This window comes from Danio rerio, chromosome 20, assembly GCF_052040795.2.
Source record: "Danio rerio strain M-AB ecotype USA chromosome 20, GRCz13ab, whole genome shotgun sequence".
Lineage (NCBI taxonomy): Eukaryota > Metazoa > Chordata > Actinopteri > Cypriniformes > Danionidae > Danio > Danio rerio.
In genome coordinates this window covers 27,420,523-27,447,669 of record NC_141040.1, presented here as the reverse complement: position 1 = coordinate 27,447,669, position 27,147 = coordinate 27,420,523, and the positions used below count along the sequence as shown (strand labels likewise).

The window sequence follows — 27,147 nt, the reverse complement described above, 5'->3', positions numbered from 1 at the left end:
ATTTAAAAGAGAGATTTCTGAGGAGTGTACTTGTACAGTATATGCTGAGCAGTATAATAAAATAGCCACCAAACAATCACTTTAAAATGAAGCCTTTTAGTAAACAGCAATACAAAAATTGATATTTACTCTAAATAACATGCATCATATCAAAGCAATGCTTTTGTGCCAGCAAATTCCCAAGGTCCATCGCTGAAACATGAGCCCCGGTGAAGTTTATCACCATTTTACTTATTTACCTAAAAAACATGACCGGAGCTGCAAACTCATACTTTCCACTCGTCTTCTAATTGCTTCACGGCAATTTGGCGAACAACATAATCACAGATGTAATTGATAAATCACCGTAATGCTGAAATAAAGTTCAACTACAGGAGCATTCAGATCACAGTGGACTTGTAAAAAATAAACAGAAGCAGCTACATCATGGCTATAAACTCCCACTTTATCATTCTACACAAATCTCAGAACAGGAATATCCAGAGGAAATCGGCTGGAATGTGTAAGCGGGACTGAAGGGTCAGAAGGCAGAGTTCAGGTTTGGTTATACCTGAAGGATGCAGAGGGATGATAACCTGCCAAACAACATGCAGGAATGACCTCTGAGTAATTAAACAATTATGAAATTCCTGTTTTTACAACCAAATAACAGGGTGACATGACTAGTGCTGTGTAGAAAGCAGTAGGATGCTGTGTTTTTTTAAAGGGGAGGAGGGTCTCATGACCGGCTCCCTGTTGTGTTGTTTCTAGCGGTTGATTTGTGACGTTACGGTGGAAAATCTTTTGGGGAAACAGCTTTTTATGGCAATAATTTGCAGAAGCTCAAGCAAGGACAGGATTTTGCCAAACGGCATGCCATTTAAACCTCAACTTGGACTTTATCCACAACTAGAGACGATTTTCCTTTCATAGCTTACACATGCCTGTCAAACCACACTCAGGTTGCATCAACCTATTCTTTGATTTACCTTTCATTTGAGATGTCGTCTGCTTGCTCATTTGATCTGGAATCACAGAATGGATGAGGAGATGCATGGAGAAAAGTCACAAATAAAACCACAAGGACTAAATGTTACTAAACATCTTCCCGGTCACACAATGCAAAGCTCGCCATTTATAAGATTTATCGTGTATACACTGACAAGAACGCGCACAATTGACTTTTCTTCTAGCTCTTGCTCTTTTTGTTCCCGTCATCCACCCACTGAACACACACATGCAACTTTTCCAGGGCTGTAAAGAAGAAAAGGCATGTGAATTAAACGGAAATCAGACAATGACCGCAGAGACAAACAGCCCTTAGAGTCTTACATAAATAAGTAGGCTTATGTAAAAGGTATAATGTCATTCACACACACACACACACAAACAGTTAAATACCACACACAACCCAGACAAGATTACAGAGCTCAACTGCATTTATACATAAGACTGACTCTGACTAGAGTCAACAAAGTCCCTCCCTCTGAGATACTTTTGCTTTTATGTTGCAGCATTGACAGTTATGAATCTGCACTCTCATCCTTTAATTGCAGCCAAATAAAACCTCATGTTCTTTTACATTGGTTCATAAAAACATTGGTTGACCTTGTCCATTTTCAATATATCTGCTATAGAAAGCAGATCAAATCAAACTATTGAATATTTCTTTGTGCACTTATGAAGACATCAGGGTTGCTAAGTGGTCTGAGCTTAACCACATGCTGCATTTTTTTTTTAATTCCACAAGTTTAATGTTAGTCATATTGCAGGAATCATATGTAATGTATTGTAATGTTTTTTGACACTATTGTTAATTGTCATTTTGATGTTGTTTTGACATCAAGGTAGTCAATTAAGATCTAATTGACAGTGGCTCAGTGGTTAGCACTGTTGCTTCACAACAAGAAGGTTGTGGGTTCATGTCCAGGCTGGACCAGATGGCCTTTTTGTGTGGAGTTTGCATGTTTGCATCCAAGTGTCTGCGTGGGTTTCCTCAACAGTCCAAAGGCATGCAGTATAGGTGAATTGAATAAACTAAATTGGCCATAGTGAATGTGTGAATGAGTAAGTGTGTGGGTGTTTCCCAGAGGAAAGAGTAAAGCTGCGGTCACACTGCACATTTCTCCCGATAGACTTCCATTCAAATGCGTCAGATCAGAAACGCAAGCTTGTGCGAAAAGTTTCGCAGTTTGCTGCGTTAGAAAGTTCAAGCTTGGTGAACTCTGACCTGCAAAATCACATCACATGATTGCGTAAGACCAATCAAAGATCTAAACATGACCTCTCTAGACAGGAATTTAAAAATGGACCAATCGCTCGCTGTTTTAAAAAACTAATTATCTTGTTTAATCCCACCCCTTTTTGCAGCGCCATACTACAGAATTTCACAAGCTCAAACTCTAGTGTGATCGAAACTTAAGCTGAAGGAAAGTGAAAGAGTGAAAAGTCATATTTTGAGTTTTGACATTATTGGGCTAGATTTGATAGATTTTTTTGCATTAAAAACTTGCAACACTGAAAGACACTTGCTATTTGAACGAGTTAGTAAAAAGACTAATGTAAGTTCATAAAACTGAAATATGTTACTTTAAATGTTTTGTGATTGCCAGTGGTGTTGTTTCCACTGGTGATTACTTACTGTAGTTTGTTGCAATCTCCAGTGGGGTTGTCTCTATTGAAGTTTACTGCTAAACGAACAACAACTCCCAGAACTCCCTGCGCTCATCAACTCTTACAGCAGCTGACAATAATCTGGACACTTACTCACAGACACAGCTGCTGCTCATCTACACTGATCACAAGGGTTATAAATACACCTCACCTTCATTCACACATTTCTGAGTCTTATTTCTTTATGAATTTTATGAAGTGGTTTCCTTGTTTAATTTTTTCCTGTGTTTTGATACTAGCCTTGTACCTCGGTCTGATTCACTGCTGCCTAGTCTGAGCTCTTGCCTACACGCTGACTACGTCTTTTAAATTTTGTGATACTGTTTTGCTTCTGTTACTGTTACTGTTCTCAGTGTCTGCTTCGTTACAAACTGATCAAGGTTCAATTAAATTTTAGCAAAAATATGTACAAAACAATTTACTTTGTTGTTTCATCAATCATTTCAACTTATTTATTAAAACAGTGTCAATTATGCTATTCACTGTGTCCATAAGTTATAAGTATGTTTTTCTTGTCAAGAACGGCCTGCATGTAACATGTGCAGTTTTTCCAATTTTTGTTTACAGATTAACTTTTTTCGGCCTGCAAAATGCCAACATCAGGAAAAAGATTTGGCAAAATGTCTTATGCATTTAGCAGAACACTGCTTTATGTAAACACCCTCAAAATTTTAAATAACTGTCTTGAATGTTTATTTTGTGTCACATTTGTGACAATTATATTTGTAGTTACAGTTAAAACTGGTTCATCTTGGAAGATCAATGGCACTAAACATAGACATGTTAATACTGGCTTTCTCTTCATGCTAATATTGGGCCCTTGGGCAGTGTACTTAACCTTATCTTGACCCTAAATTTAGCGATACTGTCTTTAAAAACTGGAACAGTGCTAGTGAGAGTCAGATTGCACCTACTGTGTAATCTACAGCCAACAAGCTTGAGGCATTGAACAGTACACCTAAATCCTTTGTCAGATCACTGCTTTGTCAGATCACTGCTGACACAAAATATATCACTATAACTAGTGATGAATGACAGTGCCGTATGAGATGCATCCATTACAAAGGCAAATGATCCCTCTGAAATCTGGCTGGAGTCATAGCACAACTGCTTACGCATATGAAAACACACATACCATACACATCACCCAGTGATTTACTGCACGCAGTAATGCCGGCCCTCTGACATGGTGATAAAGGGACGGAATGCATTTGTTCTCTAAGTGGGGCTTTCCATTAAAAAGCTTACTGACATACGCAGGCAGTTGGGGGTATAGTACATCACTACAGAAACTCTGGAAAATTTTACTACTTTCGACTGATTATGTTTATATAATGTGCTATATAATACACCAGAAGATTCTGTACATAATATTCCTAAAGTTGAAGAGCAAATTAACATTAAATAAATAAAAACAGATCAAAATGACTATGCTGCATTCATCAAAACATTCCTGGATGACTAATTGTGCATCTCATGCACACGTGAGGCCACAGGAAACGAGGCTTAAAATGTGAAAATTCCAGAGAACATTACTACACAATTGCAAATTTACATACAGTACCATGAAAAAGCTTGGGGTCAGTGACAATTTTTAAAGTTTTTAAAAGAACTTATGCTGGGCTCCACACAATTCCTTTATGTTGTCCGAACATAGATCGATAAAGCTAACTTAATTAATTACAAGCTAACTTAAATGATACAAATTTTGGTTGATTGAAGATAAACCAATTAAGTTGCCACAAAAAACCTCAAGAATTGTGTTGATTCAGCTTATTTTAAATAAGCAGCTTGAACAAGCAGTAAACAAATTTACTATAATTTCTTGTGTATGTTTAGCAAGTGTTAATTTACTGAATTTATTTATTATGAATACAGTGAAATTAATATGGTAAAAAAGCATTTCAGTTTATTGTATATTTCAATTTAAGTATATCTCTGAAAATTAACCATACGGGTCCTTAAAAGTAAGATGCCAAAGTAATAGTTAGTTGAGAACCAAATTGTAAAATGATATTGAGATAAATATAATACTTCTTCAGTAACAGTCACATTTCAATCAACCAAAAACGTGACTGATATATGTATATGATTCTACCGGTCCAAAGTTTGGGGTCAGTTTTTTTTTTTTTAATCATTAATTTCACTTGATACTTTAAATAAAATTATTCTGTTCATCAAGGCGACATTTTTTGAATGTAAAAAAAATGGTAAATTGTTAAATACTTATTTATTAAATATCTATTTATTACTTACTGTATGTAGTTTTAAATGCAATGTATTACTCCAGTCATTATTGATTTTATTACTATTACCAGGTTCGAGCCTCGGCTGGGTCGATTGGCGTTTCTGTGTGGAGTTTGCATGTTCTCCCTGTGTTTGTGTGGGTTTCTTCCGGGTGCTCCGGTTTCCCCCACAGTCCAAAGACATGCGTTACAGGTGAATTGAGTAGGCTAAATTGTCCATAGTGTGAGTGAGTGTGTATGGATGTTTCACAGAGATGGGTTGCGGCTGGAAGGGCATCCGCTGCATAAAAAATGTGCTGCATAAGTTGGTGGTTCATTCCGCTGTGTCCACCTCAAAAGGACTAAGCTGAAAAGAAAATGAATGAATGATAATAATTATTATTAGATTGATTTCTAAAGGATAATGTGACTCTGAAGACTGGAGTAACGAAGCTGAAAATTCATCATAAAACTCACTGGAATAAATTATTAAATTAAATGATAAACTATTTTCGAACATTTTGTTATTTTATAGAGCAATAACATTTGCACTATAAAGCAAAGGAGAGAAGTATTTACAGTATTTTAAAATATTTAAAAATCCCTATAACCCCAAACATTTGACCGGTAGTGTATATACTCTATATATAATAAAAAACTTTCAAACCTCAGATTTTTTAATGATAATTTGATACTTGTTGGGCAATATCTGCATTAGTAGGAGGGACCTTCTCATTGTAGTGCACATTTGATTGGACAAATATCTGTCTGGTGCAAGATGAGTCATCAAGATTTTAGGTATTTGTTTTGTCCCTGAAATGCGTAAGATTCGAAAAGCCTTTATATGCAATGTGAACGCTCGGCTAGTATATAGTTGGATTCAAAGCCACAAAAGTTTTTCTTTAAAAGCTTTATAAACAAAAAGATTTGATGATTTACAAGATTCAGCTGCAGTACTCACAGTTTAGGTTTGGGTTTGGTGGGAAGAGGTGGAGCCCTAACTGCTGAAGGTGATGGAGGCGGAGCTGCAGTTTCCTTTACACTTGAAGGTGATGATAGACTTTCATCTAGTGGCTTGGTGAACTGGCCATTTTGCAGAGGTTTGTTGGGTCGACTTTCCTCAGGCTTTTTATCTGTGGAGACCTGAACAGGCAGTGCAGTGACACTGGGCCAGATGTCCAATTCATTAATCTGGAAGGCCTCGGCACTGGGCGGGGTTTTGGGCGGGACTTCCAGCAAACTAATCTCAATGGGTGGAGGAGGCGGAGGCAGAGGTGGAGGCGGAGGTGGGAATGATTGGTTGTCTTCAAACACACTTTCATCCCCTGATACACCATTGGTGGGCATCTCTTCAGCAACTACAGGTCCACAAAAAAACATACACTGTCAAAATTTGCGTAAATGATCAATTTTCCATGTATTGTCATTCTTTTTTTCCTGTGGTTGATATCTGAATTATTAACCTTTCTGTTCACCCCCCCCCCCCCCCATTTCTGTTTAACAAAGAGAAGATTTTTTAACACATTTCTGAACATAATAGCTTTAATAACTCATTTCTAATAACTGATTTATTTTATCTTTGCCATGATGACAGTACATATTATTTTACTAGATATTTTTCAAGACACTTCTATACAGCTTAAAGTAACATTTAAATGCTTAACTAGTTAAATTATAGGCAGGTTAGGGTAATTAGGCAAGTTATTGTATAACGATGGTTTGTTCTTATGATTATCAGAAAAGAAATAGCTTAAAGGGGCTAATAATTTTGACCTTAAAATGTCTTTTAAAAAGTTTAAAACTGCTTTTATTCTAGCTGAAATAAATCAAATAGGACTTTCTCCAGAAAAAGAAATATTATCAGACATACTGTGAAAATTTCAAAGGGGGGCTAATAATTCTGACTTCAACAGTATATGTTTTTATTTATGATATTTATTGATGTTGTAAATTACAGCCAGAGATGGAAAGTAACAAAGTACAAATACTTCGTAAATTACGTAAATATTTCTGGTCTCAGTACTTTACACCACAAATCTTTTTTTTACAACTTTTTTTTTTAGGCGACTTCTTAATTTTTTCACAAATATCTATACTTTCTACTCCTTACATTATTAAATCGTTACTTTCGTTTTCATGTGTTTCATGGCGTGATCTATATTATTTTTTGTCATTAAGCATTGACCGCCTTTTTGATGCAGTCAATCTGCAGTCTAATCTACATTGCGTGCAGCACTGCATGGCTTTTTCAACCAAGGTTATCGCGCACCATGGGCAAGTTTAAAAAGATTACAATGAGAAAGGCTAGGAGGATGACTACGTAGATGAGACAGAGGGAGACGGCAAATTTTGCATGCTGCCCTGTTTACACGGTAATAGGACACATTTTGCTCAATCGGATAATAGGTAAACTTTTGTCCATTTTCAATCATACTGCACGGGATTTCTCTGGTTTTTCAACCTAGTGTAATACCGTTAAAAAATTATTTTATTAACTTTTTTATTGACAATATGATTTTACATATAGGCATATTAATCTTTAATTAAATTTTTAACAAATGTTTTACAACAACAAAAGTAACTATATTCAATTCATGAATAAAAATATAATGCAAAAAATCCTGAATTTATCACGTGAATAATAGATCATGCACATGATTTGTACAGTAGGTTGTAGTCACACCTGTGAATTTAGCTTTTAGCATAGAATAAATTTATTAACTGAACTAATGTTTAGCCATTAAATAAAATATTCACATTATTTAGCTTGTAAAAAAAAAACACTAAAATTATTGGTTACATATGAGAGCTGTTAAAGCAAAAAAAATAAAAAATAGTTTGCAGTCAAATACGATAAGTATTTATTTTAGCAAAACACATATATTTTCAATATATTCAATAAAAAATATTCAAATATAAAATTTTTTAAAATCTATATATTTTGGACTGAATTTAGTGTAAAATGTAAGACACTATTAAAAATACAGGCCTCCAGAATTATTTTTACAGTGTATGAACACGAATGGCAGCTGTTATTTTTGATCCAACAGCCACAAAACTATAGGCTGAAATCTGTAAGTTTGCGTCAGGGTGATGACACATGGGGGGGAAAACTGGCTATTTACCTACCTAGTGAGACTAAAACATGTAGTAGTGCTGGGTGCTTTTTACTTAAGTATTTTTTTAAGGGCTGTATTTCTTTATTTTACTTGAGTACAAGTGTAGTCAGAATGCTTAAACTTTTACCAGAGTCGTTTTATACATGAGTATCTGTACTTCTACTTGAGTAAAGAATATTTATACTTTTGCCATCTCTGATTACAGCACACAAAAAATGGTAATAAACCACCAGTACTTTTCCTTTTATTTTACCCTTATTTCTATATATGCTATTTCCTATTCAAAATATCGTTTCAAACATCTAAAATGTCAATAAAAGTCACTTTGTTAAACTACAGAGTTAAGTTGTCCACATCAAAAGTCATACTCATAACTGCAACTCCTAAATGTAAATAATTGGAAAACACCATTAAATTACAAAATTTGCAAACTGTTAATAAACTAATATTTTTACAGTCTATTAGAGTTCATTACAAAGTGAGAAGAGATTTCTTTTTCTATTAAGTGAATGATGCAATTCAAATGGCCTTCATCGCAGGGTAATTTAGTGGAATAAATGGGAAAATAACAGGCTCTGAGTTACAAAGTAAAACAGTTAATCTACAGCTAAAATCTAATTCAACTCTTTATCAGACAAGAAATCTCTCTAAGATTGTTTTAGATTTGCTCAAATGGCTCTGTGGTAAACTTGAGGACTCCTGGAGCTAGCTTCATCATACAGCATAAACATGTGACACACACAGTTATCTATCAGCACATACTGTATGCTCTCTCTTCACCCCACACTCAGACACCGGAGTGATACGGACAGAATGTAGCTGGTTGGCCTCATGCAACTGACATGTTTTTAAGATGTACCACCGTGGGCCCCATAAAATGTCATCAGAAGCTCAGCAAAGGATGGGCTATGCCTTCTTTGGAGAGGATATTTTAGTTTTTAGGTTACTGCTTTTGTAAATAAATGAAGTCATTACGATTCCTGTGTTACGTCACTTGTATTAACTCTAATATAGGAGGATGCAGTAATGTTGAAACTATAAAGTGGCTGTTTACTTTGCTTCATTTTGATGTTTTTAGATGTTTATGCATTAGCATTCCTTCAATACGCGTCACCTTAAGTACACTATATACATTAGTCAAACATTTTCTCTAAAAAACTTTCTAATATCATAAACATCACTAATATAGTGCGATTTATAGTTGAGAGAGTTCAATTCATTTGAGATATATTCTTTCTTTCAACACTTTTTCAGACTTTCTCACATGCTCTGCAAAGAGATCCGCCTTTTTTAAATGGATTAAAAATGCGTCTCGCGGTTATTCTAAATCTCCTAAAATGTCCGGGAGTCGACATTTGTTTTCGCTTTCTAAAGTTGTTACATTTTTGCATTACTCTTTTATTTAAGACTACTTTCCACCTGTTTTCACAGCTGACAGCGTGCACAGCCGCAAGACCAAGAGAAAAAAGTAAATAATAGATTCTTTAATCTAAACGATAAAAAAACTTTACTGTATTCTCAGAGAGGATGATTTAAACTAATGTACATCATTAGAAATGGTCAATTAACTCATTTGCCTTATTTATATGAAATACAACTTTTATTGTAATTATAAATAAATATTTATTGTAGGGATATTGTTTTTATTTATTTTTCCTGTAATTTATTTGTCATTTGCTGTATATGTGTTATTCCTTTGATGATGTAGACATATTTCTTGTAGTATTTTTTTCATAACTTGATGTCATGCCAATAAAGCAGCTTGAACTTGAGAGAGAGAGAGAGAGAGAGAGTAGCTGCATGCATATTGTTCCTAAACAGCAAACAAATAAAAGAAATAATGGATTTCTTTTTTTATTTCAACGGCCTTTTTAAAAAACACATTGAAAAGAAACAGTGTATAACAGTGTAAGTATTGTAAAAAAAAAAAAACAACAACAAAAAAAAAACATTATTTTATGTGTCACCTGTAGTAAAAATTTATGTGCCATGGGTAAAGGATGTATTTCAATCCGGCTACCATCTCAAGAATATTTCAAACCTGTGGGAAGCACTGTTATATTATATTATATTATATTATATTATATTATATTATATTATATTATATTATATTATATTATATTATATTATATTATATTATATTATATTATATTATATTATATTATATTATATTATATTATATTATATTATGTATTTTTTGTAAAGACATATCAAAACAGATTTTTGACAATTTTGTGTCCAATAAATGCTGTTCTTCCTCAACTTCCTTAAAAACAACACAGTTTTTAAACCCTGACGGTAAGAATTATTTTTAAGTATCAAAAATCAACATATAATGATTTTAATGTACACAATATAGCTATTTTATATTACAATAATAATTGCCAATATCACTGGTTTTACTGTGTTTTGCATCAAATAAGTGCAACATTGGTGAACATAAAATGCACAACTTACTGATGCCAAACATTTGTACACATCGTATCTTATATATGGTAGTGTGTATAAGATATTCATCTATTTGTTGGTTCATTCATTTATTTCTTTGTTTATTTGACTGTTTGATCACAGACTTTTCAACATGTGTCATAACTGACCATGACCACTTTTCTTTCCATTTTAATGTACTTCTTTACCAATGTAATGCTTTGACCTCTTACACAGTCATCGTACACGCAGTTTAAACACACCTGGTGTGACCGTGAGCTGTGCAGTGCTATTAACCGAGCCATATTCGTTTGTTGCTGTACAGCAAAATAGACCTCCATCTTCAGGGAACGCTTCTGCAATCACCAACGTGCAGATTTCCTCTGTAAAACCAAACACATCAAGTCATCATTTACAGTTAAGGTCAGAAGTAACACCAGATTAGAAACTGATTGAATCAATTACATGTCGACACATGTAAAACTATTATAACTGGACAGATTTACAACACAATTCATTATGGTAATAAAGTGCCTGCAATGCTCCAGAGACAATAGAATTACATAAACATTGCCTGTAATGAGGAAGGGATATAGACGGGTGACAGACAATTAGACAGACAGGTGTGGTGAAGCTAGACAGGTAATTGTTGGTTACAGATGTGATTCAATAGCATAGGGAAGTCTGCTCCAACAGTCATAGGCCGTGTCTCATTCCTTTTCCTTGCTCTTAGTGAGGTGATTCAGTAAAATGTGAACACTAATTCAGGCACTATAAAGGGATTTGAGACAGAAGCATTGGGACACTGATGACTAAATCACCTGAGACTCGAGGTTAAGAGGCTCTTATTTATACACTTTATGTAGGCTGGTTTTGTCAACATCAACACCAACACACTACAGTGTATTCATTTATTTATCAAGCAAAAGCATTGTTGCAGTTAAAAAAATAAAGCCATTACGAAATGTGCCCACATTTGCCTTTTCTGATGACTTTTTCAATTTCTGGTAAGTGAAAGGAGTGATTGACTAATACTCGCAATCTGGTCAATTTCCATGTAATTTTCTATGATCACATTTTATGTCAATGTCATTTTTTATAACTATTTTGTTGTTTAGGTTCTACTGAACCAGGGAGCAGATTGAGACACATTCTAAGATGAAAGTTACTATCCTTAAAGCGAGAAGGTAAGCGGTAGATACATGAAGGTATGTGACTCATTGGAGGTTTCAGCTCAGGTGTTGACATGCGTTTGTGCCATTAATGTATTCTGTTAATCATAGATTGTCAAGTCATATCTAGGTCATATTGTGCAGTAATGTCGTCAAGACTTGTAGGTCAACGTCATATGCTGGCTGAGAGGTTACGAGAATTATCTATATGTACACATGTATCTTGATGAAAGTGTTTTTATGAATAAGAAGAGTGTTAAAGGGGAATGTAGGGGTAAAAAATAATAATATTAATAATAATATAAAAACACTCACCGGGTTCTGCTGCTGACCTTGGCTCTGATGAAATAGGGATATGGGAAATGAGAAAAAATTATTAATGAGAAATGAGAAAAAAAAAAAATTTAAAAAGCAGCACACCAATAAACCTATACATAAAAAATAAATAGTTAATCACAATAGTTATTCACAACAAGAAAATATGTGTGGAATCTGTGAATAGTTTAATCAGAATTCTGTGCGGATATCAGCCAACAAGACAGAACTGTTGTGTATATATATGTATGTATATATATATATATATATATATATATATATATATATATATATATATATATATATATATATATATATATATATATATATATATATATATATATATATATATATAAGTGTATGTATGTATATATATATATATATATATATATATATATATATATATATATATATATATATATATATATATATATATATATATATATATATATATATATATATATATATATATATATATATATATATACACAACAGTTCTGTCTTGTTGGCTGATATCCGCACAGAATTCTGCAATAACAGCACTCATACAGCCTTCTCACACTTCTGTATTATTCCGCCCACATAGAGGGACAGCAGATCAATAAACTAAATACAGTTTAACAAATACTGCAGCTGTTGGACAACGTAATTTACTTTTTAGGCGAGACTGTAGTTGTCTAGATTGCAACTATGCAGTTTATTTATAAGGACAGTGCCTATTTTAAATACTCATACTGACGTTCCGCCAGAAGATGGAAACAGAGACGCATAATAAGCCCTTAGAAAAGAAAAACTCAATTCGTAATTTCAAACTACAGCTGATCAAATCATTTCAACCCTGGTAAGTGACATTTTAAGTCGATCTCTCTCTTTTGTATGTTGTAGGGCTGTTTTTATACCAGTTTGGTAGTGCTTCTGGTAGTGTTTCTGGTAGTGTTTGCTTTGTTTAAGGCTTTTTCTGTGTTCATTTTATCCGGATATCCCAATTGCATCAGATAAATACTAGGGAATCTCTATAGACAAATGGCATTTCATGCCGTTCAGCCTTATAATCTTAAAATGTGAGCAAAATCACCTGTTTTGTCATCACTTTAGACATTATGCTAAAGAATCATTTAAATATTAGCATATCACAGGAGTAGCAGTGTGATTTGGCGGTGTATTGTCACTGGTGGGACACTAAGCAGACACATTGCACGCCTCCCACCAGTGCCGATATACAGCCATATCGCACTGCTACTCCTGTGATTATTGCTCATTTGAATCTGAAAATTTCTATTGAGAGATTCAGTTTTGAATAAGACAGAACTATAAATGAATTACTCCCTGGCTGTGTACTGTATGTTTTACTCATTAGAGTCACTGATCTCAGTGTGTTTCATAATGACACAATGCCAGACAGAATCCTGACAGATTTGCCACACTTTTTTTGAAATGCTGAATGAAGAAAAAAAAGGGATATAAAAAAGGTATGTGTTCAACTGAGGCAGATTTTTCCTCCAATATGAAGGCATGTGCAAACACACAAAAACATTATTTTGTCCAAAAAGATCAAATGACTGTCGACCTAACCAGTAAGGAATTATATTTGTGCCAATGAAAATGAATGTAGCGCAGAATTCAACAGGGTATGCTTTCACTCATGCTTACAAATTGGTAATCTCTATTTGGGCACACACCTTGTTTTGGTGTTTTCTGGAAAATATATATATACATACACATATATATAAAATCCCAAGTACCAACAGATCATTTTACTTGCAAACTGTCTAAAGGTTCCTAAAGAACAGCTAACACCAGCTAAAAACAACTAAATCTTAGTGCAAGTAGTTCCTCTTACTCTTCTGTAGGATGCGGAAATCAGGAGAGTCCTGGATCTCCTGGTCTTCTCGAAACCATTGGACCCGCAGAGGAAGACTACCTCTGACTCGGCACTCCAGAACCACCACCTGACCTTCAGACGCCTGTGCGTCCTGCAACACCTACAGAGAACCACAGGTTAACACTGGAAATACTGACTGAGGGCTAAACAAAGGCAAAGAGTACAAACACATGAAGAGAAAAACTGAAGTAAACCACCACTAATTCTGCTCTTTCTTCAGCACCTCTTTCATTGTCAAGTACACACTCTTTTACATTAAAGACATAATAGACTCATAGGAAAGAAGCTGTCAGCAACCCATAAAAGTCCAAGCGCAGTTTGTTTATACATGTGCATGTGAGTTGCTTTCAGTTGTGTGTTCACTCTTTGAAGCTTTGTGTAAAGTATGTGTGTGTAACAGGCTTGTGGTTACATGTGACAGGTTATAGGTTTATTTAAAGTTCAAGTCAAAAAGTATGCCTGTTTGTATGAGACTATGATGATGACATGAAACCATGTATTATAAAAGGCACATCCTCTCATTAGGAAGATTAAAGTCTCCTAGAAGAAAGAGCAAGTGGGATGATAGGGGTCTACAAAAACAAACTTTTTTTAAGGAGGTGGAAAATGATTTAGCGCAATGAGAAAACAGCTTTTGGCATTGATGTCTGCGGCTCTGCCTAGGCCTGTTCACAGAGTCACATGACCAATCACAAAGAAAAGAGAATCGTCTGAGAAAGTTCATACCATGATTCACTTCTGATTACTCAAACTAGCTGTGAATGCAGCTAAAGAAGTTCTTTTGTGGCTGTTTTGTTACCTTAGTGAAGCTAGGGGGCGCTTTAGCAAGAGCATCACCGGCATACAGTGAAGAAACTGGACTCTGGACCTGACAGAGAGAGAAAGGGAGAGAATAAGTGTGGTTATGATGATGGATCTTTCCAGAGAGAGTGAGTTTTATAAGTCCATCTGCTGTTGTCATTCCTGATGAGTCTTCCAGAAATATTTGTGCATTTGTGTATGTGTCATTGTAGTAGATTGTAGACTGGCAATACTTACATAGACATCTTTTGTTGCAGTTGAAATTAAATCTTACTGATTGATGAATCGCAATGTTGTGTTTACAAAAAGGCTAAATAAAGCGATGATTTGGGTTGATTTGCATGTAAATATGTCAAGCTTCAAATCATACTATATTTTTATGTAGGCTTACACATTGCATGAATATACAGTAACATATTCTAGTATTTGTGAATACCATTTTCCAATCACTTATTTTCTTTGTTTTAGAGAGACTTAATATTTATCTAGACGGTAAACCCCAACAGTCAACTTTATCACATAAAATGAGTGTAGTTAACTTAAAATGTACTGAAAGTTAATTCTACTCATTTGAAAAGAGTTTTTATCTCAGTGTTGAAGGTAATGAGTTAATTAAATACCTCAGTACTTCACTTTAAATAGAGCAAGTTTACAGTACTCATATAGATTAGATTTTTTTGAACTCAAATGGTTTGTAGCAATCAGTTTCCTCAAACGGATTGAGTTGCCTTAACTTATTGGGTTTTACAGTACTCAGTTGGTTTAAGTTCTTTTCATTTACTGGGTTTTACTGTGGTCAAATTGCCTAATTTACTCAAATGGATTAAGTTCCCAGTACTCATTAGAATTAGTTTTTGAACATAAATGGTTTGTTGCAATCGGTTTCCTCAAACGGTTTGATTTAACTTAACTTTTTGGGTTTTACAGTGTATTCAGGTTTCTTAATTAGGAAAAAAGCACATAAGGCTTTGTGCTGTGCTGCTTGTATTTTTCTAGTGGTAAAAATGACCCATTCACAGAGCCAAAACAAGCTGTCTGTGGTTTAGATGATGTTCTGCTTCACTTCGCAAATGGAAGAACTTCAGTGGAACACGAGAGTCAGTTATAACCCTTAATTTCTATAAAAACAACAAACACAACAAAATACTGTATGTGCATTTCAAAATGACTTTTTAAGACAAGAAAAACTGAACAATTAATTTATTTTTTTATTTATTTTTAGAATAAATCATGAAAACATTCTGGCTTTTTGATAACCTAATAAAAAACTAGTTCCTTTGGGACGATGGAACCAAAAGTGCAAAATTACATAGTAACTTGATTCAATCATGTGTCTGTGCTATTTCTCACTCTCTGTGGTGTAGTAGAAATCGGCTGGACCAGCGTAGAGCGATGAGGTTGAGCTTCTGGGCTCTTTGGTGAAGATGTGTGTATCGTCAGAGAAACTGAGCTGGTTTTCTTCTGTGCCCTGAGAACACACATCAACAACACTATATCAAAACTCATTCAGACCTGAGAAAATGTCTACAATTTTACAGCAAAGTTATCTTTTAATGAAAACATTTTACTATAAAGTTAAACGTAAAAGAAAATGCTTAAAATGATATATACATAATGTTCATTTAAAAAAATAGACCATAACTAAAAAAAAGGACATTTTGAGTCATCTTGGCTCAACGTTGGTGACCAAATCTGAAGCGATGACAAGTGAATCAATCTTTTTTTCTCCATTACAGTCCATTAAGACTGAAGTTAAAGTTCATTATATGTGACCCAGTTGAGGAGGAACTGGAATAAAATACACAAATAGCTCGACTATATTTTTCCTCAGTGGTCAGAATTTGCTTCAGTAGTAGGTTATTATAGTTAACTAAAATTAAAACCATAAGAAACATTTTAGTTTACTCAAATAAATGTTAATTGAAATATACCAAAATATATATATATATATATATATATATATATATATATATATATATATATATATATATATATATATATATATATATATATATATAAACAACCCACACTACTTTTAGCTAGTTGCAAAGGCAATGTTTCTTCATTTTATTTTCATTTAGTTTAAAGAGGTCATGAATTGAGATATCCTGCATCATTGTCTTATAATGACAAAGTTAGGGACTGAAAATAAAATATGGTTCAGTTCTGTTCATGTTTGATCCAACTATTATGTTGCAATTAAATGACTCAAACGGTTTTGAGAGTACACCAAACAATGTCTATCAAATTAATTGGCAACACTGTTAAATCAAATCAGTGGGTTTTTACCTCAAAATTTTAAAAACATTGCATGTTTTAATGAAAGCACCAAAAGAGTGGTGTTACACCCCATTAACTTCTAAAATCTAGTAAAGTTTTATGTAAAAATCGTGTTCACATTATAAGTGGAACTCAGTAAACATTCTTGATTCATGATCCCTTTAATGTAATGAACCAAATGCTGATGTCCTGTGAAAAAAAAAGATACTAAATAAAATAGATATTAGTTTATTTAATAAAAAGGAAATATTGAAAACATAAATATGTAATAATGACAAAACACACAAAAAATGTTAAAATAATTTAGCCTAAATTAGAAATAAAAAATAAAATAGAAAAGATTTCAAAATAATTTTAAAAAACTTTTTAGATTACTAATCTATTTGTTTATACCTACAGTAGCACATGCTGATGAAATTATCCATACTAACTTAGCCTTTGGTTTAACACTAACAGCTATTATCATCATTTACATACTAATTGTATTCAAGATTATTACATCCACATCAAACAGTCTGATTTGTAATGATCTAATAAGATTTTATAAAGTTTTCAAAAGAAAAAAGTACACCAAACAACATATGTCTAACAGATTAATTCGCACAACGGTTAAATCATATAAGTGGGGTTTTTTTTACCTCAAAAAAACATTGCAAGTTTCAATGAGAGCGCCCAAAAAAAAACTTGTAATAGCAAAAAACTTCTAATATGTAGTAGTTAAAATCTTGCATATGTTATAAGTGGACCTCAGTAAACTTTCTTGATTCATGATCCCTTTAATGTAATGTAACTAAATGTAATGTAATGTAACTAAATACTGATTAGTTAAAAGACAATAGAAACTAAAAACAGAAATATTAAAAACAAAAATGTTTAATAATGACAAAAACACACCAAAAATGTAATAATTTAGTCTAAATTATAAATGAAAATCTAGAAATACAAACAAATTCAAAATATAAAAAATGCAATAATATCTGCCAGATCTGGTCCAACTAAAAAGTTAGATTGAAATCTAAATTCAATAAATAAAGTAAGTTATATCGATCCTGAATGGGGTAATACTGGTTTATTCATTCATTATCTTGTCGGCTTAGTCCCTTTATTAATCCGGGGTCGCCACAGCGGAATGAACCGCCAACTTATCCAGCAAGTTTTTTACACAGCGGATGCCCTTCCAGCCGCAACCCATCTCTGAGAAACATCCACACACACATTCACACACACTATGGACAATTTAGCCTACCCAATTCACCTGTACCGCATGTCTTTGGACTGTGGGGGAAACCGGAGCACAAGGAGGAAACCCATGCGAAGGCAGGGAGAACATGCAATCTCCACACAGAAATGCCAACTGAGCCAAGATTCGAGTCAGCGACCTTCTTGCTGTGAGGCGACAGCACTACCTACTGCGCCACTGCCTCATCTAATACTGGTTTATTTAAAGTTTATTGTATGTATATATGGTGCAATTTCAGTCTGCCCCAGACACAACATAACCAATGTGAAATAATCATGGCAATTTCTTTGGTCATAAAGCATGGCCCAGCATAAAACCGAGAGGTTAGGCTATTGACCTTATTGTTCAATGTAGAAGTGTGCTCGTTTTTGTGATTGCTTTAGAACATCCGATTCAGCTGTCTATGGTAGAAATGACTAGGAATAATAAATGGCAGGTCAAACTTGCTCTACAAACAAGTGTTTGCAACATCAAGCAGCGTAACAAGCTGTTTTTAACTGAATGAGAAATGAATGACAGAAGTCTCAAGCTAAAAAGTTTCATATGGCTGCATCCACTCATACACGAAGAATAAGGTGAACAAAACAAAGACATTTCTCAAAAAATCCTCGAAAAGAAGTGTGTCAGAAATGTAATTATGTTTTTAGATTACTGATCTATTTGTTTATAGCACATGCTGATGACATCATATTCTTCCATACTAACTTCCATCATAGCCTTTGATTTAACAGGTCTCATCATCATTTACATACTTGTCATATCCAAGATTATTACATCCACGTCAAACAGTCTGCTTTGTAATGATCTAACAAGATCTTATCAAGTTTTCAAAACATGAAGTTTCCATAAGCAAAAAGAAATGTAAGCCTAAAGTTCACAGTGTGACTGTTGGAAATTGTTTAGATGTTCTCAATGTGGGGTAATTGCTCTCTAACACTCACCAACTAACACACACACACACACAGTGAAGCAATATCCACTTCACACTGTCTGAATTTTCACTATGCAGTTTGCACCTTATAAATGACTTTTGGAACCAATGAGAGCATAATCCCAAAAGGGTGTGATGATATCACTGCGAACCAGAGCCAAACGCTAAATAATTTGTGTAAACAGAAGGGAAGAACTGCAAGGCCAGGTGACCGAAAAGAGTTCAAGTAGTGAGAGAGAAGTTTAGACTGCATGATTCCTACATGATTTATTATTGGCCTTTTTAAAAGCAAATTCTCTTATAGCATTTTTATAGGGTGGATTATATCTAAACAACCAGCTGTGAGTTTTAGGTGTGTATTGAACGTGTTCATGACACTGGCTGAATTAGGAGCTGGAATTAGAGAATGTACATTGTAAGGGTTAATTAGTCAGCTGAGGTCAAAGGGTTGATGCAGGAAGAGCATGCTTTAACACACATACTGTGGCATGGCTCCAGACCTAGACTTCGACACAGATCCTTCACCTTCCGAGTCTGAGGAGGAAGCACCTTAATGGGGAGAAACAGAAGGAGAAAATGAGAATTGAACAATTGCAATTTTTGGTTTATGAAATATTTGATGCCACAATCACATCAGATTTTGAGCATGAAACATTTCTTTTTTTTATGATTATATGTTTTTTTTCTTCAATAATTTTACAGTAAAATCAGTTTAAACATTTTTACATCCTTTTAGTCTCCCCTTTCCCTTCATCTCCTCAGCGTCAGTTACAGTAATTAGATGTTGCTATCATAAATCCAATAAACACAAATAAATAGCATAAACTCAAAAAGTTTAGTTGAAAGTTGAAAAGTATGAACGCATGAAGCATTTCTACAGACACTGCAACATGGCCATAATGTGATGTTATGCAGAGTTTGTTTATTTTAATAATTCAACTTCAGCATTGAGAATGTCAATTTATTCTATTTTATCCACTTTAATGTAACTTGCAGATTTAATGTTTTCCTCTATTTAATTCAACAAAGAGATCATGATGTGATGTTCAGCAACAATCCTTTATGGATTCTTTTCACAAGTCTGTTAAGCTCAGTATCTTAAATCCATTAAAGTTTTTTTGAAATATTTATTATTATTAATATACATTTTTTAACCTATCTGCTGTACATTTATGTGTATTTATGTATGTTTTTTTTTCATCTTTGCATCGAGTAACAAAAAAAAAAAAGAGTTACTGCCTATGCAAGGTGTTTTTAATACAGCTACTTTGGACAGGACAGTAAATTTGATGTTGTTTTCCCTTCTCACTGTTATTATCAGTCTTTCACAATTCTTTTTGCTTTTTTTGAAAGTCTTGACACATTTTAGTTGAGTTTTTCTTTTATTACTTAAGCAAATATACTATATATGCTGTCTGGATGTCATGGTGACGCAGTGGGTTTCACAATCACCTCACAGCAAGAAGGTCGCTGGTTCGAGCCCCAGATGGGTCAGGTGGCATTTCTGTGTAGAGTTTGCATGTTTTCCTCGTGTTTGTGTGGGTTTCCTCCTGGTGTTCCAGTTTTCCCCACAGTCCAAAGACATGCAGTATAGGTTAATTGAATAAGCTAAATTTGCTGTAGTGTATGAGTGTGAATGCAGGAGTGTATTGGTTTTTCCTAGTGGTGGGTTGCGGCTGCGTAAAACATATGCTGGACAAGTTGTTGATTCATTCCGCTGGGGTGACCCCTGATTAATAAAGGGACTAGGCTGAAAAAAGAAAATGAATGAATAAATATGCTGTACTCTCACATTTACTGCACTCTAAGTTTATCCAACTATCACGACTTCTGCTGCTGAGAAACCCGGAAATGTGAAAAGGGTCCATTAGTCACACACTTTCACATGATCCAAAATTGCCTGCCAGAATTTTCCAAATGTCAAACTTGGAAAGCAGCAAAAGAGACATTTGGATGAGAAAAAAAAAACGACTAAAGTTAACAAAAACTGTGGTCCTGTTCAGTATTGCAGCTTCAGTAAACTTGTGTAAATGTAGACACACTCTGAATTAACTCTTCGCTAATGAGCTCTGTTTACATTGAATTAGTTTTACATTTAGCACACAATTAATCACAATAATCATTAAGAATTGTATTCGATGACAAAATGATTGTATGTTTATGTTAAGAAAAATGTAGTATGACTTCTTTTTTAGGGGTAATTGCTGTTTTTTTTTCACAGAGATGGATTGCGTCTGGAAGGGCATCCGTTGCGTAAAAACAAGCAGGATATGTTGGCGGTTCATTCCGCTGTGGCGACCCAGAATTAATAAAATGGACTAAGCCGAAAAGAAAATTAATGAACGAATGCTGCTTTTTCTTTTATTGCATTGAGTAAAGGTCCAGTCACATTTATTTCTGCTCTATAAAACTGCAGGCGACATAATGGCTCAGTGAGTAGTGCTGTCGCCTCACAGCAAGAAGGTCGCTGGTTCGAGTTTAGGCTGGGTCAATTGGCATTTCTATGTGGAGCTTGCATGTTCTCCCTGTGTTGCCGTGGGTTTCCTCCAGGTGCTCTGGTTTCTCCCACAGTCCAAAGACATGCGCTATAGATGAATTTAATGAACTAAATTGGCCATAGTGTATAAGTGCATGTAAATGAGTGTGTATGGGTGTTTCCCAGTGCTGGGTTGCAGTTTGTAAAACTAAGCCGAAGAAAAATTAATAAATGAATCAATGAATCCAGTCATTTTATCAGGAATGATCATGCTGATATCTCTCACACTTAAAGTTAATCATGGAAACTCAACATCTCTATTGAGCAACAGAGAACTGCTTGAAAGCTGCTTGTATAAAATTGACTTCTGTGAGGGTTGTAAATTCTTGATGGATCATTGGCCTCTAGGTACATTTAAGGTCAGTTTTCCTAAACAACCTGACTTGTGCTTTGGGTGGAGTAACAAGAACCTTTATGACACTGAGTGAATTAGGGGCTATTAGATAATGCACTCTCAGCTGAGGCTAAAGTGTCAAAGCCTATGAGAGGAAGACAAGGAAATCAAGCTCGTTTTAATGTGTTATATCATGAGTAAAAAAACTTTTTTGTACAGACACAAAGTATATAAAACTGAAATAAGATATTTAAAATCAAAATTAAAGAACACTTTCAGATTCCAGTTATTATGTCAATCTGGCACCCAAAGAAATGTACTTTTATTACCTGACAGGTATGTTTTTCACCTGCTTTCTTTTGCTTATAGTTATTTTTGTTAACATGGTTTAATTGCTTTGTTTTACAATAACATTGCTTTTTATTAACTCCCCATTTAGTTAACTAATGATCAGACCTTTAGCCAGAACACATAGATTTAGATACATGAAAATAATTATTATTAAAACGGCAATTTTATTTTTGAAAAAAAGTTTTGTTGAATAAAAAGTGCAGCTATTTTTTGACACCTTATTTAAAATTATTTATTTACTTGTTTTGACACATTTAAAATTTATGGCTAAAAAATTATTATTTATGTTTGGTGAGGTCAGATACAAATTTGGAAAATTCTTAATTTTGAGCCCTGAAAAGTAATGTTAAATAAAAACTTATTTCTCATGCACATTGTGTATGCAAGGTCATCCACAACACACAAAAATATGAAATGCATGTGTAAATAACACAAAATCTAAATCAAGTCATTTTTGCATGTCAAAGTCAAATTTATGCATATCAAATACATTTTTCCAACAACAAAAGTGTGGCTAGTAAAAATGGTGAGTGGCGTTAGCAAAATTCTAGCCAAAGTGGCTAGTGATCAAAAAAGTTAATGTCAAGCTCTGCTCCGCAGCAAAAATTACTCTAGTCTTTTGATTCTTTATGCTGATGAGAGGTTTGGTCAGGGCTTTCAGTCCAAGTTTCCTTAAATCCAAAACACTTTATCCAATGACAGGCTTGTTCAACAATGAAAAATTAGACTTTCAAGTAAATTCATTCTTTCATTTTTGTTTGGCCTAGTCCCTTTATTCATCAGGGGTCGCCACAGCTAAATGAACTGCCAACTTATCCAGCATATGCTTTACACAGCAAATGCCCTTCCAGCCTCGAACCAGTGACCTTCTTACTGTGAGGTGTCAGTGCTAACCACTGAGCCATTGTGTCGCCCTTTCAAGTAAACATATTTGGTTATTGATTTTTAAATTAATTAGATGTAATAATGTGTTTTAATACATGGAAAGTACACAAAATCAAAAGGGAGTAATTTAGCCATGTAGCTGAGATCTCACCTTCAATATAGACTTCTGCAGAGGTGTTATCTGCTCCCAGTGCGTTGGAAGCTACGCAGGTGTACCTGCCGGTGTCGTCTTCAAACGCTTCTGTGATCACCAGTGTGTGCAGGTCACCATCACGACAGATCTGGATATCAGGGCAGTGGTGCAGCTCCCGTCCCTCACAAAACCACCTGTCCAGTGGAGCAGAGAGGACAGGGTGTCAAATCAAAGGGGATCAGCCAATGACATCCTTTACATTACATTGAATCAAGCTTGCAATCAACTCTTATCATATGAATATTGCAAACAGGAAGCTATTTATCACCAAAACCAACTAAATTGTCTCAGCACAACTGTGAGTGTGTTAGAAAGATGTACAAGAAATGAAAGACTGAGGTCACATTTACAGTAAAACCACTGGCTGCAATCAATTTATTCTTTCAGTGTGTGTGTGTGTGTGTGTGTGTGTGTATGTGTGTGTGTGTGTGTGTGTGTGTGTGTGTGTGTGTGTGTGTGTGTGTGTGTGTGTGTTTCAATCTGTTTTCACTAATCCCCAGCAAATCTCTCATCTGAGTGTGAGTCAACTCTAAAGAGACCGAGAGCAGATTTGCCTCATTAGGGCGATATTTCCCAGCTCATCAACACTGCAGTGCTGTTTAAACCAGATGATTCGCTCTTTCATCAGAAGGGTTTGATCAAAACACAAATACTGTTCTGGATATCAAACTGTAAACTTTGCTGGTGACATATACAATTTATAATGAAATTGAAAACATTGAAACACTGAAGGCATGAAAGCCATGTATGCAAAAACTAAAAACTAAAAATAAAACAGTATGTGACAAAAAAAACACTGTAAAATATATACAGTTGAAGTCAGAATTAATAGTAATTCTATGGTAAAAAAAGATTTGTAGCCCAAATTTAGTTATTAGGGAAAAATATCGAAAAAAAATGTAAAAATAGAAAAATCAAGAGAAACTATATATATATATATATATATATATATATATATATATATATATATATATATATACAATTTTGTTGGAATTTTGTAGTTTTTAATTTTTTTTCTGTGACTAAAATATAATTTTAATACATATATATGTTTAATAAATCTGTTTTGTTCAAATGCACCAAAATATTTATAACCCCTATTTACTTTTAAAATGGGTTGTAGTCAATTATGCTGAGCACTGTTGGTACACTGTTAAAAAAATGTAATTAGTGCAACAAAAAAACATAAAAACATACAAAAACAAAAAAACATCATCCTTAATTCCTTTCGCTTTTTATGTTAACATTTAGTTGGGTTAAGATAAGATTATTTGTTTTCTGGAGAGGTGAACTACTTTGTAACAAAACAGAAAAAAGTTGTGACAACTGAACATTTTTTTTCTGCAGAACTGAAATAAAAAAATAAAATGCTGAGTACGCAAGATAAAAAATAGAAAGGAAATAAGGATTATGTTTTTTTATTCACTCAACTTCAGGCGTTGAAGTTGAGTGAATAAAAAAACATAACCCTCATTTCCTTTCGATTTTTTTTTCATGTACTCAGCATTTTATTTTTTTCAGCTTTAATTGATAGGACAGTAGAGACAGGAGAGCATGGGGAGAGGGGAAAGATCAGCATATGGACCTCAAAGCATGAATCGAACTCAGGTCACCTTGAGTGCCATGTGTTGACGCACTAACCACTACACCATTGGCACCAACATGTACTCAATTCTTGAAACATCAGTTGTACTGACCTAAAATTTTGTTGAGTGAACAAATAAACTCTTGTGGAAATTGGTACTAAGAAATAATACATCATCAGGACAAACAAACAAACATTGTTCAGTTGAAAAAATAAATTAAACAAAAACAAATGTTAACAAAACACATATTAGACACAGAATTAGAAACAGGACAGGAGGAAAAACAACAATAACGCTAAATCAGAAAATGATCAAAACAGTGCAGTTCACATGCTCCCTAGTTTTTTTTCAATTGAACACTGTTTTTTTGTTCACTCAATAACATTTTAGGTCAGTACAACTGATGTTTTCAAAAGATGAGTACATGTCAGAGCCAATGGAGTAGTGGTTAATGCTTCAACACATGGCACTCTGGTGTCCACGGCGAACCGAGTTCAACTTCCGCCTCAAAGTCCTATGCCGATCCTTCCCCTCTGTTATCTCCCCATGCTTTTTTCTCTATACTCTCTACTATCTTATCATTTAAAAGTGAAAAAAACATATAACAAAAGAGAACAAGAGAAAAAAAACTAAAGGAAATAAGGAGTATATATTTTTTTATTCACTCATTTTTAGGCGTTCCAATTCTGCAGACAAGCATTTTTTTTCCAACTTAAAAAGTAACAGAGTAGTTCACCTCTCCAGAAAACTAATATCTTTTGTTAACCCAACTAAGTGTTTTTTGTGTTACTGACAAATAATTTTAGGTCAGTGCAGCTGATGTTTTCAAAAGTTGAGTGACCAAGAAAAAGCTAAAGGAAATAAGGATCATGTTTTTTGTTGTTGTACTGACACACTTTTAGCGTAGAAATATGTCTAATCGACACATTTATTTTCAGATTCTGAGAATCTCTAAATAGTTGAACGTAAGTGAAAATCAGTCTTTATCTGACATCTTTTTCTGCTTAGTCATGATGTTTAGCGACTTTCAGACGTGAAGGCATGTTTGGTTTGATGCGTGAACACAGCTGGAAATGACACATCAAACCCTAAAACAGACCTGAAGAGGGGACACTGCACTCCATCATGACGCACAGGTCTGAGAATCAAACCGTCTGCAGGGAAAGTCCTTTACTCACCACACACATGCAATTTCAGTTTCTATAAATCAGCTATAAACATGAGATGTCAGGGTGTGTTCCAACCCCCTGAGGCATCAATGTGAATACTACCTGTCTCAAGCACCTGTGAGTGTATTACGGGAAGCGCGTACACACACACACGTTTGTTTTTGTGACAAGTGGGGACATTACATAGGTTTACATTCATTTTATACGGTCCAAACCGTATATTGTATTGCCCTCACCCCACCCCACCCCTAAACCCAACCATCACAGGAGACTGTGTGCAGCTTTACTCTCTGATTAAACTCATTCTATAGGATTTATAAGCATTTTGAGAAATGAGGACGTCACCAATGTCCTCATATTTCACCTCCTTTTTGTAATACCTGTGTCATACCCATGTCATTATACAGATTTGTGTCCTGATATGTCACAAAAACACGTACACACACACACACACACACACACACACACACACACACACACACACACTTGTACAGCTATCTTTAAGGGGACTTCCCATAGATGTAATGATTTTTATACTATACAGACAGTATATACTATCCCCCTAGCCCTGAACCCAATCCTCACAGAAAATAATTAGCATTTTTAGTATTATTATTTTCAAATTATTGCTCATAGGGAACAAAAATGTACATTTGGTCCCCACAACTTAAGGAATTCAAGGTACACACACACACACAAACACAAAATATATGGGTCACTGTCTCACACAGCAAAGCTAAACCAGTCTTCCCTGTACATCACAATGTGCGGTTCATTGTAGTTTTCTTTGTACTTTAAATGTTCCAGAGCACTTTCATCCATTCATCTTCTCCACTCACACACACAGACATGCTTTAAAATGTGTCTGAAGTCGTCTGGAATGAGTTCTGGTTAAGGCACACAGCTGTTCATTCAGCTCATCTCCGGATCTTAAAATAGGCTGGGACATCATTAAGACTTCAATAAAGAATGCCAAAATTCTGGAGCCCGCTGAGTCCTTTTCATTCCATCCTGGTTGTTGAAGCCTTTGTCCATGTTTCTCTTCATTC

The 27,147-nt window shown here is 34.5% G+C and overlaps 1 protein-coding gene across 17 annotated transcripts in view; it reads right to left on the bottom strand.

The window, feature by feature from the left end:
* palld (palladin, cytoskeletal associated protein) overlaps positions 1-27,147 on the bottom strand; it is a 149,573-nt gene that overhangs the window by 61,070 nt on the left and 61,356 nt on the right. For 6 of the 17 annotated variants that reach the window (XM_087298202.1, XM_087298205.1, XM_087298209.1 and 3 more), the window contains 8 exons: positions 23,302-23,477; positions 19,527-19,593; positions 15,944-16,061; positions 14,592-14,660; positions 13,751-13,892; positions 11,911-11,934; positions 10,687-10,806; positions 5,839-6,235 (listed from right to left, as the gene is read on the bottom strand). In XM_087298202.1, the coding sequence (XP_087154328.1) occupies positions 5,839-6,235; positions 10,687-10,806; positions 11,911-11,934; positions 13,751-13,892; positions 14,592-14,660; positions 15,944-16,061; positions 19,527-19,593; positions 23,302-23,477 (1,113 nt within the window). Of the gene's footprint in view, positions 1-968; positions 1,005-5,838; positions 6,236-10,686; positions 10,807-11,910; positions 11,935-13,750; positions 13,893-14,591; positions 14,661-15,943; positions 16,062-19,526; positions 19,594-23,301; positions 23,478-27,147 lie in introns of all 17 variants that reach the window. The other 11 variants (XM_087298199.1, XM_087298201.1, XM_087298207.1 and 8 more) reach the window with 3 other exon arrangements.